Consider the following 15330-nt stretch of genomic DNA (forward strand, 5'->3'; position numbering starts at 1 on the left):
GAGAATGCTAAAGTGCTCTCCGCTAATGGAAAAATCCAACTCATTATTGTGATGCTTTGGCAGGTGAGCCGCCTGCATGATTAACCCGATGAATTCTGCACTTTCAGACAGGATGTGCGAATCTGACAACTCCATTAAAGGGAATCAGAAAGGCACTGTTGACCTAAGGCACAAAACACTGAAAATGAACGCTTTAAGGCTTCTGGGTTATTGGAAATTGCCTTTGTCTTGTCCGAGTAAAACTTAAATGTCCTTCTTATCCCACCGTGACTGATGCGCAAAAGATGTGTTCCAGAGATAAGCAGAAGAATGTCCAAGCAGGATTTCATGGAGCAGCTGTCTGCGGCGGGTCCTCTCCACACCACCTGCTCCTCACAAAGTGTCATTATGCCACACCAAGGTCACTCCTCAGACTGATGTGCTCTCTGCAAGCAATCGCCTCCACTCCAGCCTCAGTGTGATGCCAAGGTTACTCTGAGAGGGAGTGCACACTTAACCTGATTGTCTATGTAATACAATCTTTCCTTGAGTCATAATGACTTGTTCATCATTGTCGGGACATGGGATCTGGTGCCGGGGGTCAACAGCATCATTTACCTCAATGTTACTCCTGTGATTAAGTCCAAAAATGTATCAGGGATTATAAACACTCAGAGTGTCATTTACATCTGACAGCACAGGTAGTGTCATAGCACACTTTGGGGCTTTTTTAAGGTCTTTGATTAAAGATTACGAGGGCACATAAATAAAAAAAAACATGAATTTCACAGATAGGTTCTACAATATTCAATAAAAATTATGATTTTTTAATCAAGAGAGTACATCCACAACTGATTGCATTATTCCAAGGTCATACAGAACAACATTAAAAACTGCATGGGAATATTACTGAACTATGTTTCATATAATCATCAGTTCACAGTTTGATTAAGCTGTCGGATGTGTGGTAGAGTGCTTAACATATGGGCTCACAACTTGAGCTGTTATATAATAGTGAAGCTTTTCAGTTCCTTCAAGTTGCAACATCACTGATTTTATAGTTAAATGCTGCTGTCCTTCAGGTTTTTAAAGGGACAGTTTAAATTCTGTCATCGTTTACTATCCCTCACATTGTTGTTGTTTCAAACCTGTATTCATTTCTTTATTCTGATGAATTCAACGGAAGATATTTGGAAGAATGTCAGTAACCAAACCCATTTACTGCCATAGAAGGGAAAATAAATGGGAGTCAATGGGAGATGAGATCTTTAATGTAAACGGTTCACGAATGAGTGAACCATTGTTTGTTTTACCAATCTTGTATCATTAAATGATGTATGATTCAGTAAAGTGAACTGAAAGCGACTCATGTAGCCTGTTAACTGTCACCCGTTCCGTATACGGGACACCTAAGTTTTCGTCAATATTGTACATCCAATTTCTAATCGAATCATGACAAACTATATATCATTGGAAAGGTCCAAGACTGTAGAATACAGATTTCTTAAGTGTTTATTGAAATAATTTATGTAGGGAGAAGAATAAAATCTTATTATAAAGAGTGTGCTTAGATATTTTGTTATCCTTTTGCGACCTGTATTTTTTTCTCAAAGAAAAAAGTGTTTGTGTGGTATTTTTTTTTCTACTTTTCTTTTTTTCAAAGGAGTCTGTATTCCATAGAATTCATGAGTTACCGCCATTTTAGTTCCAACATGCGTTTTCATGTGTCAGTTAACAGATTACAGGTTCTATAACCAGCACCTGTGATTCAACTGAAGGACAATTTGCAAGATTATTACAAAAACATTTCTTTCTATTGTATATTCTCCAGAACCTTTTTCTCACTTTGGTGAAGCGGAACGTTTTTTTATAGTTCTCTTTTTAAGAAAGTCGTTTTACTGCTATCCAATTACTTCAAATTACTAGTACCTTGTAACTTGTAAAACAACTGTTTCAAAAGGGCTTTAACAAAACTGCTGTCCACTGTGATATCCCATAAAAGGCCCAGTGGCTATAAATAAAATACATAACATGTGACTAAGCCCTTTTAGCTCTGGGGGTTTTACAGAACTAATTCAGCCCTGTTTTATGTAATTACAAAAGACCTGCCTTGATCTCAAAATGAATGCGTCTGTTTGGGTATCAATGTGCTCCTCAGGGTGGAGAGTGCCCTCCCTCTTCTTTGTCCTGCTATCACTGTCACTGTCACTGTCTCACTGACCACATTGACCACAGCTCAGTTACCTGACATGATAAGGTCAAATTTGTTTCTCCCAGCACAAAAGCATGAATGCGAGAGAGAAAACAACACAAAGTAAAAATAGATATACCTGTATGGCACCTGACCTTCAGAGAAATTTTGGAGCACTGAAATGTGACCAGGTAAACACCTGCCCTGCCACTCTTTACAATATTTAATGACTAAACATGTTTAGTGACTAAACAAGCAGGATAATTACACAGTACACTCCTGTTTATAAAGGGGTTATGTATGAAGATACAAAATAATACAAAATATTATTACAATACACGTACAATCATAAATTTAATGTAGATTGGTAATAGTCTGCAGATGCTGTTATACAGTTTACTGCACAAAACCACTTTCTGAAAAGCTTTTCCATCATTTTAGAGATGCATAAACAAGCTTCGATTTAACTGCATAAAGGATGTTAAAGATCCTTCTTGGGTCAATACATAAATAAATCGATGTTTTGCATTGTGATCTCAAAAGGAAAACTAAATTTTAACGTGGAGTTGATTCCACCCCTAAACCTGATCTCAAGGGGAGAACGTAACTATTTTACGAGGTGGTGATTTCGAGTTTGTGTTACAAACTCATTTATTAGCAATGCAATATAGGACTGATGGTGCAAACACTGAGACTCATTACCTGTGGATGAATGTTTCAAGTTGAAGAATAATCTCAAACTGACAGGAATGTAAGTAATGCAGTATGCTGTACAGGAGCCAAGACCGCCTCTAATATTATTTTCAACATTTGAATTGGTTTATGATAAGCATTAGGCTTGCACGTGGAAGAATATGTTTAAAGTCCTCCAAAATGCATTTGCTTAAAAGGGTTATAAATAAGTCAATTTGCCACAGCAGATTGTAGCCGCAGATAAAGCAGGTCACAATAAAATCAATTTGGCTTTGTTGTTCACTTATAAAACTATCAAAAGACTGCACTCTCATTCACACCCTGTGCATGCTCCCCAAGGTGCTGACCATGCTTTAAATGCACTAAATGGACATTTTAAAAGGGTAAGCAAGTAACACGAAGACACCGGAGGCTTTCTCGTAAACGCAGAAAAAACAGATTGGCGCAGTGATGTTAGAAGGACCCTATAATACTAGAATTCAATGTTTTAGACTCTTTGCCAATGACCATCAACTCTTTACTGTCTCTTTCTACTCATATGATCAAATATTTTAGCGCAAATCAATGTTTCATTTACATTCATTATTTGGTGGGTAGTAAAAAAATCTTCAGGGAGTTTCACACCAGAGTCCTGATCACCCTGTCGGGTTTTATTGAAAGACGATGACCGCGTGTCTGTACATAATTCATTTATTATTGTTCTCTAATGTGGTCTACTTACACCGCAGATCTATGTTTGACACGGAAGCGTTAGCTGTAAAAATGAGTTGTGAAGGGAGCGGAATGACTTCTTTAAGCGCCAATTACTGCTACCTGTATCCCGCTCAACGCTGCAGCAACTCTTCATGTAAACAAGCAGATGAGCGAGATGGAAACGGGCTTGTGTTGTGCAGCGCTCTGCTGATCTCTGCTGTCTGAGAGCTGTGAATCTACAGGCAGGAGAATCTGTTATCTTACAAACAGATGTTCTGCTCTGCTGTATTCACCTGACTCTCAGTGTGACACCTGGAACACTCAGCTCTCTCTGCATGTGTGAGTGTGTAAATGTTCTTGGAGGTTCAGTTATATGAAGTGTTACAAGAAGTAACTGGAAACGATAAGGCAAGAAATTCAACGTTACAATGAGCTGTTACTTCGGTTTTGTAAGTACACGTAGATAAATAACATCGGACACACACGCATGCGCCCACGCACGGACAAAGTTAGATTGTGTGTATACAGACAGATATAGATATGAATTCAAACATAGGTCATTACATCAATAATATTCATTAAAAATCTTTTAAAATCTGTCATGGGAGCAGTTATCATACCGGCTATTAAAAAATGACAGAAGACCTCAGTCAAAGTGACCTGTGAGGAGACGCTGACAGTGCAAAAGACCATATCACTATCACTTCACAGCTCAAGGGCAGCACAACCCTGGGATGACCAGCTCTTACATCAACTACACAACTGCTGTAGAAGATTTTGGCTATTCTCCTTAATGCTTTGTACAGACCTATTGTCTGATGCACTGCCCTTGGAAAGAACGAGCAAGATAAGAGCGAAAACAAACTCCAAAGAATTTACTTTTTTCCTCTTGGCTCATTTCTAATTCTGCCTAATATATTACTCATGGACTTAAAACACACACACACATATTTAGACTCCTGAAAGGCAACTTCCTCCCATCAGAATCATTTATATGAAGAGAGGGGTCTTAGAGTTAGGGGCTTGGGGATTTGGCAGGACAGATCTAGATAGATATTTATATGCAGGGATCAAAAAAACATAGTTAATGTACACAGCTATACTGTGAGGATGTACCAACTGTCCTTGTGACGTAAATGCCTTAATTTAGAAACTAAATAATGTCTTAAAGGTGCAATGTGTGATATTTCGATTGACAGAAATGCAATTTAATGTACATAATAACCTCAGAGGTCTATAAAGACCTTACATAATGAAGCTTTATGTTTTTCTTACCTTGGAATGAGCTATTTCTATCTACATATAATTCACCATGTTGTTTCTACAGTAGCCCTAAATGTACAAACTGCTCTTAGAAGGCGTTCTATAAATATGTCATCTCCTTCAGCAAGATGCAAAAATGTTGAAAAAGACCCCACGCGCCCACTGGCCCCTCCTCCTGCCCACTGGACCACTAACAATTTTAGTGGTCCAATCCACAAAACTGCGATGTCAAGATGTTTGGATAAGGGGTTGAGGTGAAACTAATAGGCAGAAAGTATCATCCTGAAAATGCATGTTTATGAGAGGAACAAAACCGACGTGTTAAACACAACAAATGAATTAAAGTACAGTCACAGGTATTTATTGCACAAACTGACCAAAGACAGTGTTAAAGTATTACAAACAACTCATGTCGCACACCTTTTCCCCGAGATGCCGTATCTGTAATTGCATGAAGTTCATTCAAAAAAGAAACCGGGACATTAGCTAGATGCAGTCGATCGCGGGAGCCAATAAAGTTTCACGCTCAAAGCCAATGGAATGTTGCGATCATTCACGAGACACGGCAGAGCCAATGGGATCGAAGCTAATGTATCTCTTCTTCTGGAGGCAATTTTGAACGTCTGTTGTTCAAGCCACCTGATCTGAGATACACGTTGGACGGTGATCACTTCAACATCCGTTCCTCATACAAACCGCTTTGGTACAAATTTCGCGTTGGTACCCTTGGAATATGTGTATTTTTGAATAACTTTGTGTTTGCCTGTAGCTTATGTTTTATATTTATATATAAACTGTTTCATTACTTGCTCAAACTGCCTGAATGGCGTCATGTAAAAACAATTATCCTGTCCGTTAAACTTAAATCAAAACATCAATATTGCATATATTATACAATTTCATAATGATGGTAAAATTCACACATGAAAAATGACGCCAAAGGGGTACCCTGTGTGTTAACAAGTAACGCAGAGGGGCGCTAACTGAGCGTCAATATGTGACGAGTCGGGAGTGAGAATGTGTTGACAAAACACTGTGATGCTGGTCATATGTGTAAAGAAATATGCAAATGTATATACAAATATGTGGATATGCATGAAAATACAGTTTTGTGCTCTACTCATTTTGATCTAGAACAGTGGTTCTCAACTCTGGCCCGCGAGATCCATTTTCCTGCAGAGTTTATCCCCAAACTCTCATATAAAACACCTGAACAAGCTAATTAGCGTCTTTATAATAGATGCGTTCAACTTAATGCGGCGCTGCGCAAATCTGTCATCGTATGACATTTAAGTACCGCAAAAGAGATTCAAGTGCAGATTGCTCGGTCCGCATTTGAATCGCTCTCGCGGTACTTCAATGCGATATGCCAAACAATCTGCGCAGCCCAACATTAGGTTGAACGCGTCTGTTCCTGAAGTCACTGATTAGCCTATTCAGGTGTTTTATCAGAGTTGGTGCTAAACTCGGCAGAAAAGTGGATCTCGCGGGCCAGAGTTGAGAACCAGTGATCTAGAATGACCTTTCCATGGCCCAACCTTCAGTGAGTCTCCGATGAACGAATACCAATAAAGGTAGACAACCATTTACACCAAATGCCATTTACATATTGGCATTTCTCTCCTTGCGTCACTCTTCATTGGCAACTTTTAGTAAATATCACACATGAGAGCTACAGAACTGCCTGGAAATCGCCACTATGTTTCTCCAACCTGAAACCGAGGTGAAATCTCTAAATATTGATTTGTATTGAACCAATGTCTAGGCACAGTTAGCATGTACAGTGATCTATCCCTGGATCTGATGTAAAAGCTATTAGAATGATCAACTGCACTATTCCTGGAACATTCAGTCTCCACACACCGTGTTTGCTGGAGAAACCATAGTATTTAATCTTGTTGACAAGTGGGATGGCACTTCTTTTTGATGTTAAAGGTGTAGGTGTAATGTCTGTGCCAAATGAAACGGCAATCTGTTGGAATGAACGAACGGTAAGCTTAGTTGGCGTGAGTTTGGGGAGAACTTCCTGTCTGGAGAAAATAATAGCAACTCAGTTTGGAGTGGTGAATAACATAAAAACCTTCAGGAAATAATACATGAGAATACATTCAGACAATTGCAATTCAGCCTTAACACTGATAAAATAATGTATATAAACACTCTTTTGATCTGAAAGTTGTTTACTTGTTTTTGCATTATCTACAAGTGTCATTTCCACACGTCACAGTCTGATTCAGTCTCAATTTTAGTATAATTCAAGGTGAAATGTTGTTGAATATTTGATGATCCCGACTCGCTATATGTCACGTGTCTGCGGAATACAAAGGCATTCAGCATCGCTTCACAACCATCTCCAAAAATCTGTCAGTCAGAGTAACAGGCCAATTACTGTACGCCTTTTCACTCTTTATCACAGCGAGCAACGCACAAGCTCAGATTCAGATGTGTCACTGTTCATTAAACCAAAGTGAAGGCGTTAGTTCCTCACAGACTACGCATATGCTTCAGGGACAAAAGATTTGATTTCCCCAGGAAAAAACATTCTACCTATTCAACATTATACTGATCAGTCAGCATTATCGAACTGTTTTCCCAGCATGCACTGCATCTCTCTTTTTTTCACCTCATCTTTATCCTCTCTTTCCCCTCTCCTCTGTTTTATCTAGTCTCGTCTATGAGGTGCAGTGGTATCAGTGTCATACTGCAGACGGGGAATGTTGGCGTCCAGCAGAGTGCCGCATGTGTCCCATATCTAAACCGCTACTTCCTGCTGCGGTGCCGCTTACAGCTGCTGGCTTTTCAGCTCATTCACAGTTACATGATGAACACAAGCACACCACAGAGACAAAGAGACCGAACAAGAGATAGTGACTGGCCTTAGTGAGGGCAGATTAAGACAAATATAAACCGGATGAGAAAGAGAAAATTGTGAGCAGCTGATAAGACAAATGAAACAAACAAGACTCAAAACGAGAAGCTTTGAAAGCGATTTGTTTATGAAAATCTAATCAAATATTGGCCTAAAAGTTATTGGAAAAAATTAACAACAATTTAACATTAAAATGACAATATAAACAAAACTAAAATTTAAAATCAATTAACTCTTTCACCGCCTTTGACGAGTTATCTCGTCATTTAAAAAAACGGTTCCCCGCCAAAGACGAGTTATTACGGCAATCAGTGTTTATACTGATGTACAGCAGGTGGCGCTATTACACACCTTTGGGAAAAAGTACAGAATCCCAGAACCTAGAACGTATATGTTTTAGCGGTTTTTAATGATTGTTCTGAGTGTAATCTGGGCGGAATCTTTGACAAAAAACGTCAATTATCTCAGCTGTTTAATCAAAGTGATGCATTTTTTAAGAAACCTACCCACAGTGATAAAAACAAACAAATGAAGATAGAAGAATACGGTTTCTTTTGTTTAAAAGCTTCCATTTGACATATTGTTTATCCATATATTCTTTACAGAAAATTTACTGTGAGCCATTAAAGTTGGGTGAAAATGTTAAAAAACGCTGGCGTAGGCTGGCAACTTTTTTATGGCTGTCGGGGAATGAGTTAAAGAAAAAATCAAATCAGCAACTTTAAAATAAACAAATAAATGACAAAAGCATAAAACAAAGTTGATAAATTTTTAAAAGGGCCATATGACACAGGTAAAACACATATCATTGTTTGTTTGAGATGTAATGCATTGTGTATACAGGATTTAAGGTTAAAAATCGCTGTATTTAAGACAAAGCGTGCATGTTTGTATCTCTAGCTCCGCCTCTCTGAAACGCGCACATGTTTAACAAAGCTCATCGCTCTCAGAGCCATTGAGAGAGAGAGTTCTGCCAACGGAAGTCCAAAGCGCTGGAGCATCACGTGATTCATGGAGCCTTCAGATAGTTGCAGGAAGTTGTTTTCTTTTTAAATGCTTTATTTCTTACATCTTTTATTAATTAAATGGCTTTCATCTTTAAATGGGTTAAAAGTTTATCTCAGTTGGTCTCTTTAGTCGCAGCTCCATGTGTAACTAGTAACTTCCGGGAACTATTGAGAGCCCGTGTCACCTGATTCATGGAGCCTTCAGATAGTTTCAGGAAGTTGTTTTCTCTTTAATTGCTTTATTTCTTTCATTTTTTATACATTAAATGACTTTAAACATTACAACTGTGAAAAAACTGTTCCATTGCAATCAACGAAGATCTCAATGGCTCTTTTTGCAATTTTACGTGTCTAATACATGGGCAACTTATAACACACCAAAGACACCATATGTCCCCTTGAAGTAAAATTAACAAAAAATCTAAAAATAAAAGCTAATATAAAATATTAATAAAAACTAAATAAAACTAAATGCAAAAATATAATTAACACATTATACTTACTAATTTATTTTATTTTTGATTTTGCTTCTGCTTTATATACTAATACGTCATATAGTGTAGTTATTTTGTTCATTGAAATGGATATAAATAATAAAAAAAAACTTTTTTAATTTTTAAAAAAAATCCCTTTTTACCTCTTTTACAGTTGCAGAGTTTGCACCTGCCTTGCCGCACGACCTGGGTTTAATTTCTTTCCGATGCTTATATGATTTATGACTACATTTTAGCAATCTTGCTTTTGTAAAAATATTTAACGTTAATGGGATACTTGAAAAACGGAGACTCGAAATCTAAATGCAAATATTGATATAAGCATATTTGTGACGGATGGTGAATGAAAGCATAAACATAAATCTTACCACACTGGCCAGGAGGAGGCATTGCAGAAGATCCCCGTGGAAGACTCATCAGCAGCGTCTGAACGGCAGCACAACTGCCTGCACACGGCTCAACAGCTATAGGACCAGCCTGAGAGAAGTGAAGTCTGAGTTATTTAATGTATCACTGTAATATGAATCAAGCCAATATTAAACTATTGCGTATAAATGCTGCAAAGTTTTTTGTACCGATGCTCATAATCAGTAATGAACCATTCCAATTAAAATGCCATAAAATGTTTTCAATGACACAGGTACAAGCTCTCAGTGCCCATCATGCCGTACAAACAGCCATTAGAAAAACTGCAAATATAATACAGGTACCATCCTAGAAAGTTGCTTTTGCAATTCGATGACTATATTCTCTGACAAACTTGTTTACTTATCTGTAAATAAATAAAACACACAGTATCAGAAAACGGTGACTGTGCTAATGAAATGTAATGGCCATCTGCCAGCCAAGCACAGAACAACACTCCCCTATGCCTGAATATACTTGGCAGGCCTACATTGTTTAGCTCTGCTTTACTTTTCCAATTTTAATGACATCTGTTCCAATTGTTTTTACACTTATAATGTTATCATATACCATAATAATCTAATTTAAGACATTTGAAGTACTGTAGCAGAAGCTCTTTGCGAGTAGACTTCCCAATACATTCTTCATTCATTTTTTTAAGTGTATGGTATTGAGACACGGCTCACTCCACCCTTCAATGGTGGTTGACACAGGACTAAGATGTCATCACGTTTTCACTTCTTTGCCGAAGGAGATAACGTTTTTACGAAACGCGCTATGTGGAGCAGTTTGTCCGTTTAGAGCTACCGTAGGAACAACAGGGCGAGTTCATGCAAGGGGACCTGAGGTGTATGTAGATAGAAGTAGCATTATGTAAGGTCTTTATAAACCTCTGAAGACATAGATATGTATATTACATTGCATTTCTGCCAACAGATCCTCCTCAATCTCACACATTGCATCTTTAAAAGGAATAGACACCAAGCAATAAAAAAGCAAAGTCTTAAAATACTAAGATAAAGATGAATTTGTCAGAAAAAGGCTAGGTACAGTACTGCACTTATGTGTACTTACCACGTATTGAGAAACCCAAACAATCACATGCTTGGGCAATGAGAGTCATTACTGAACATAACATGAACAAGGTTGTATTTAAAACATTATTGTCCCCCACTTAAAGGAAAGTTAATGTCTGTATTTAGGACTATTTCTGCTCCCGTCATGCCCTTCAAGCACTTTCTTCTAAAAGGCAAGAATGTTTCATTCAAAGAATCACTGCAGGTTTCTCAGCTCTTAAAAGCTTTCAGATTAAACAGGTGAAGGACTGGTGGTAAATGGCCCTGTTTATTTCACCCTCTCACAGTAGGTTTTCTATGTAGACAGACAAGAAACCAGGCCTGATTCTAAACTCCAGAAAACAACATGCCACTGAATAGTTAAGTGAAATATCTGTTATAGTGATGCAAAAATAAAATAATAAGGAGGTAAACCATCTGAAAAATGTGTATAAATTCTGTTTGAATAAATCACTTGCTCCTGTAAATGACTCGATGGATCCCTCATAATTCTAATAATTGATATGCAAATAGTTTTTGTATCTAATGCACTGAAATTTATACATATAAATTCCCAGATTGTAAGAGGTGCAATACTGCATCTTATTCACACAACTTTAATCAGAAACCGCCATAGTGTGGCTCCTCCAGCCTACATTCACCATCTCGAAGTTCAAACACGACTTTTAAACCCCCTTAAATCACCCTATATAATCCATTATATTCAACAAAATCCCGCCCTGTCAAACATGATAAATATCCGTGTTTGAGCAGAGTTGCTAATGCACACAAACATTATGCTCCCATTCCCTTTCATTCCCACAACATTTGTTTACCATTTTTCAGTATACAGCGCGGCGTCCATTTTTGTTTAAATCTATGCAGGCGACATAAATCTAATAGTGAAATAAGAACTCATGACTGATGAGTGTAAAGGATGGCGGTCTAGTCCCGAAAATCCAGAAAATCACCAGCAGGTGGTGAAAGTGGATTTCTGCCTCATTTGCATTTTAAGGGCTGTTTATAGTGCATAAACAAAACGGGCAGAGCCTTAAAAATTAATGCGTACAGCCGGCTCACTGGTGGATGTTTGTTACTACAGACGCTAATGTTACACACATGAAAAAATGGCTCGAACATGTTATTTTTCTTTCAAATGCAGCTTTGGAACATGCTATACTTTATGACACCTAACAGCATATTTACAACTAAGCATCTTGATGAAAACATAAGCAGTAGATGAAAAACATTCAATGCCACAGGGTGCCGAATCACATTACTTCTTTATGTTTTCCATTGCTGCTCCCTGTATCTCACGGTTTTATACATAAACGAATTCAAGACAAATGGAAAAAGGAAGAGTATATACTACAAGAGCTTTATAATCATTGTTGCTCCCTCTAATGGGTCACGGCTGAGGGTGTGCTGTTATATCGAACGCTCTGACCGTACAGTCTCCACTGTGGTCTCAAGCTGTCTGACTATGGCGAAGTGACCACAGGGGTCAAAGAGGAGTACAATGTTTACTTACATCTTGTCTGAGGTATTCAATGAAAGAGATGCTTCAATTCAGTAGTTGCCTGCCAAAGCTTTTAACCTGTGAACTCTATAATCAATGTCTCCACGTACTCCAGAAGTCCAAGTTTTCTTTCCTTCCTGTCTCTTCCCTTCATAAACCATTATTTGTCCTTGATTCTATTTTAAAACCCCATATCATTTTAATATGTAAGCCTGAATTCCCTGTCTTTCCTTTGACAGATGTGGCTAATAGGTTTAAGTGCTGAAGCGAACAAACTAATTATAGGCGGTGCTACCTATGTTTGTGTTTGGTTGCAGAACGACAAGAGATGATGAATTCATCAGCTCAGAGGAAATGGGTCCCATTTAATCCTTTAACCGCTCAAACATCAGCTTCCAAATGAACCTGCCACAAAGCAGCTCCTTGGGAACAGATGTTGAAATACAATGCCCATTAGCTTTGCTCTCAGCGGTTAAGTTTCTTACAAAGAAATGAAAGAAAAGCAAGACTTGTTTTACGCCCCATACCAGTGTCTCATTCAGAAAGCACTTGTGATCTAACATTGGCTAAATGTGCTGAAGTAACACTTTTTTAATGAGTCATTGATTCATCACAAACACTCTTTCTATTGCGTTTGTTATAGATGGCATGCTTCTATCTGTGCTATATCATATACATTGAAATCATTGTAGGTCTATTACAGAGTGCGGATGGCAGGTGTTAAATGAAATGTTCAGAGCGAATGTTAAAAAGTTTACGTAAATCTTTATGTTTTAAATGTCTAAATGTTTATATAAATCTTTCACATTTATAGACGAGGAAAAAATGAAGAGGCCATTCCTAAAGTTCATTAAATCAGCATTTCTAGATGTATTATGGTCATTCCAGTCCAGTCAAACCTCCGGAGTGACATAAAGTCATCCAACTGTAATGTGAAAGACTGACAGCATGACAAGACACCTGAAAACTGTGTTTAAAATCAAGGTTATCACAAAGAAAAATAATTGTATGTGAACTTTTCCTAAAAACTTTTTTTTAAATTGCATTGCTTAAAAGTGATTATGAAGTTGTTTTCTTTGCAGTATTTAAGTTCTTGAAAAAATATTTTCTGTTATTTTCTGGTGTTTCTCCAGTTTTTATTTTCTGCATATAAATACAAACAGAAACAATATTTTTATTTAAAATATGGGAGAAATATTGTTAGTAGTACAAAGAATAAAAGAAAAATTTCCATTTGACCTAAACACATACCTATAAATAGTAAATTCAGGAAAACTGAAAATAATTTTGAAAAGATCTCGGGCTGCTGTATATAAAGTATAAGACCACATACACGTACACAAATATATGGAAACTTGCAAATAATGAGTTTTTTACTTTTTCCAAACCAGCACAGAATCACAATGGGAACACATTGAAGGATAGAGGACATTAGATCAAATGAATGCTAATATCTCCTATATGTTTATCTGTTAAACAACATATAGAATAGCTAAGAACAAACTGTGTACCCTCAGCTCACATGTGTAATAAATGAAATGTTTCTGCCATAGAAAAATATCAAACCACTCTACCTCTGCAAACTAATAATTCCTGACCTTTTGTTCAGTTCTTCACTTTTCTGAAACCGTTTTGAAAAATGTCTTGACTAAAATTTGATCACCAGAAAGCGTCCAAATATTTAATGACTAAATCTGTTGCATTAAAAGCTAACAAAACTTTGGTGACATATTTTGCGTTACATGACACAGTGTGCTGCATGTCTTAGAAATAAAAGCCACGTCAACCTGTTGCACTGACCTCAGAAAATGGGAAAGAATAGTGTTGAAACAGAGAGAGAGAGCAAGACTTAGCTTCTCTTGGGTGAAGCATTAATCTCTTTAAAAGCCTTCATTAGCTCAGATTTATTCTCCCCCTCTCTCTGAAGCAGCCTGTTCAGAGCTGGGCAGGATATTTGTACATTTAATTTTAATCCTTGTTAATAGCTATTTTATTAAAATGACACCTTCAAGAAGAAGGACATTAACAGTGAAGTGATGGACTCTTCATGACAGATTGATTCAGAGTGTGAAAGAAGAGATTGACTGTTGAGAGAGAGTGCTGAGGTGACTCAAATTAATCAGACTAAGTAGCAGAGCATATAAATCAGGAAGAGGGCAGACGGAGCGCTCAATTTAGGACCAGCTCTTTCCCTTTAAAAGAAAAATAACTACTTATGTGTCGGAATTCATATGTGACATTTATATTATTGGAAATTTCACGAGCGGTGTAAAGCTATTTCAATATCTGACATTTAGAAAAACAAAAGTAGTCTTCCAAAAATGTTACATTTGTGATAATATCTCCCATCTGACGCATTACGTGCCTCATGAAGTCGAGCTTTGCTTTTAAAAACTTTTTTCTGAACTTGTTACGTTTTCCTCGTATTCCTCTCAATCTTCCCACTCCGGAGATCCCCCGAGGGCTCTGTCTGCTCTGTGGGATGTTGAGGTAGGAGGTACTTCCTGAATTTTGAATGCGTTGCTTGCGAAACATTATGCGCCCTCATCCATCTTATGTTATATCCAGCGCTCATATACCTTCCCATCAGCCCCTGCTCCGCTCTCAAAGACACTGGTAAAACAGGACGACAGCCATCAAGCATGTAAACTGTGGAGGGAAGATGTACAAAATAAGGGGGTGGTAGCAATACTGAAAGAGCAAAAAAAGGAGCAGGGAAGAGAGAGCATGCTGATGAAATTGAAAGTTATTCAGTTGTATGCAAATATATTCTATGTGTTTTTCTATACAACCAACGCAGATGTCTGCCCTTCAAAAGTGGGAGCTGTATATGAAAAACAAAACATGATGAGCTGGGTTGGTTGAGATGTATCTTGAGAGAATAGAGCAGCTTATGGGAAAGACAGCTTTCTTCTTTTTTTAACATAATTGCTAACAGATTTGTTTGGAGCAGTTACACCACTGCCACTGGCAGACATTTCACATCTTCTGAAATTAAAATATGTGCTTCTGTGGAAATTAAAAGTACAATCCTGCCTTAGACAATAATAGAAGAGGATCCTCTGTGGTTATAACACTTAGTTGCGTTTTAAACAGGTACAAGTGCCTCAGGTCCTGTCAGAGACGAGACTTTATAATATGTTTAACTTCCTGAAAGGATCT

General features: G+C 37.6%; 1 protein-coding gene across 3 annotated transcripts in view; it reads right to left on the reverse strand.

Annotated features, from left to right (window-relative positions):
* The window catches only part of atrnl1a (attractin-like 1a), a 201415-nt gene that overhangs the window by 3145 nt on the left and 182940 nt on the right, over positions 1-15330 (reverse strand). For 2 of the 3 annotated variants that reach the window (XM_056760413.1, XM_056760415.1), the window contains one exon: positions 9558-9666. In XM_056760413.1, coding sequence (XP_056616391.1) covers positions 9558-9666 — 109 coding nt within the window. Of the gene's footprint in view, positions 1-9557; positions 9667-13384; positions 14818-15330 lie in introns of those variants that run through there. The other variant, XM_056760414.1, reaches the window with a different exon arrangement.

This window comes from Triplophysa dalaica, chromosome 11 (genome assembly GCF_015846415.1).
Source record: "Triplophysa dalaica isolate WHDGS20190420 chromosome 11, ASM1584641v1, whole genome shotgun sequence".
NCBI classification, from domain to species: Eukaryota; Metazoa; Chordata; class Actinopteri; order Cypriniformes; family Nemacheilidae; genus Triplophysa; species Triplophysa dalaica.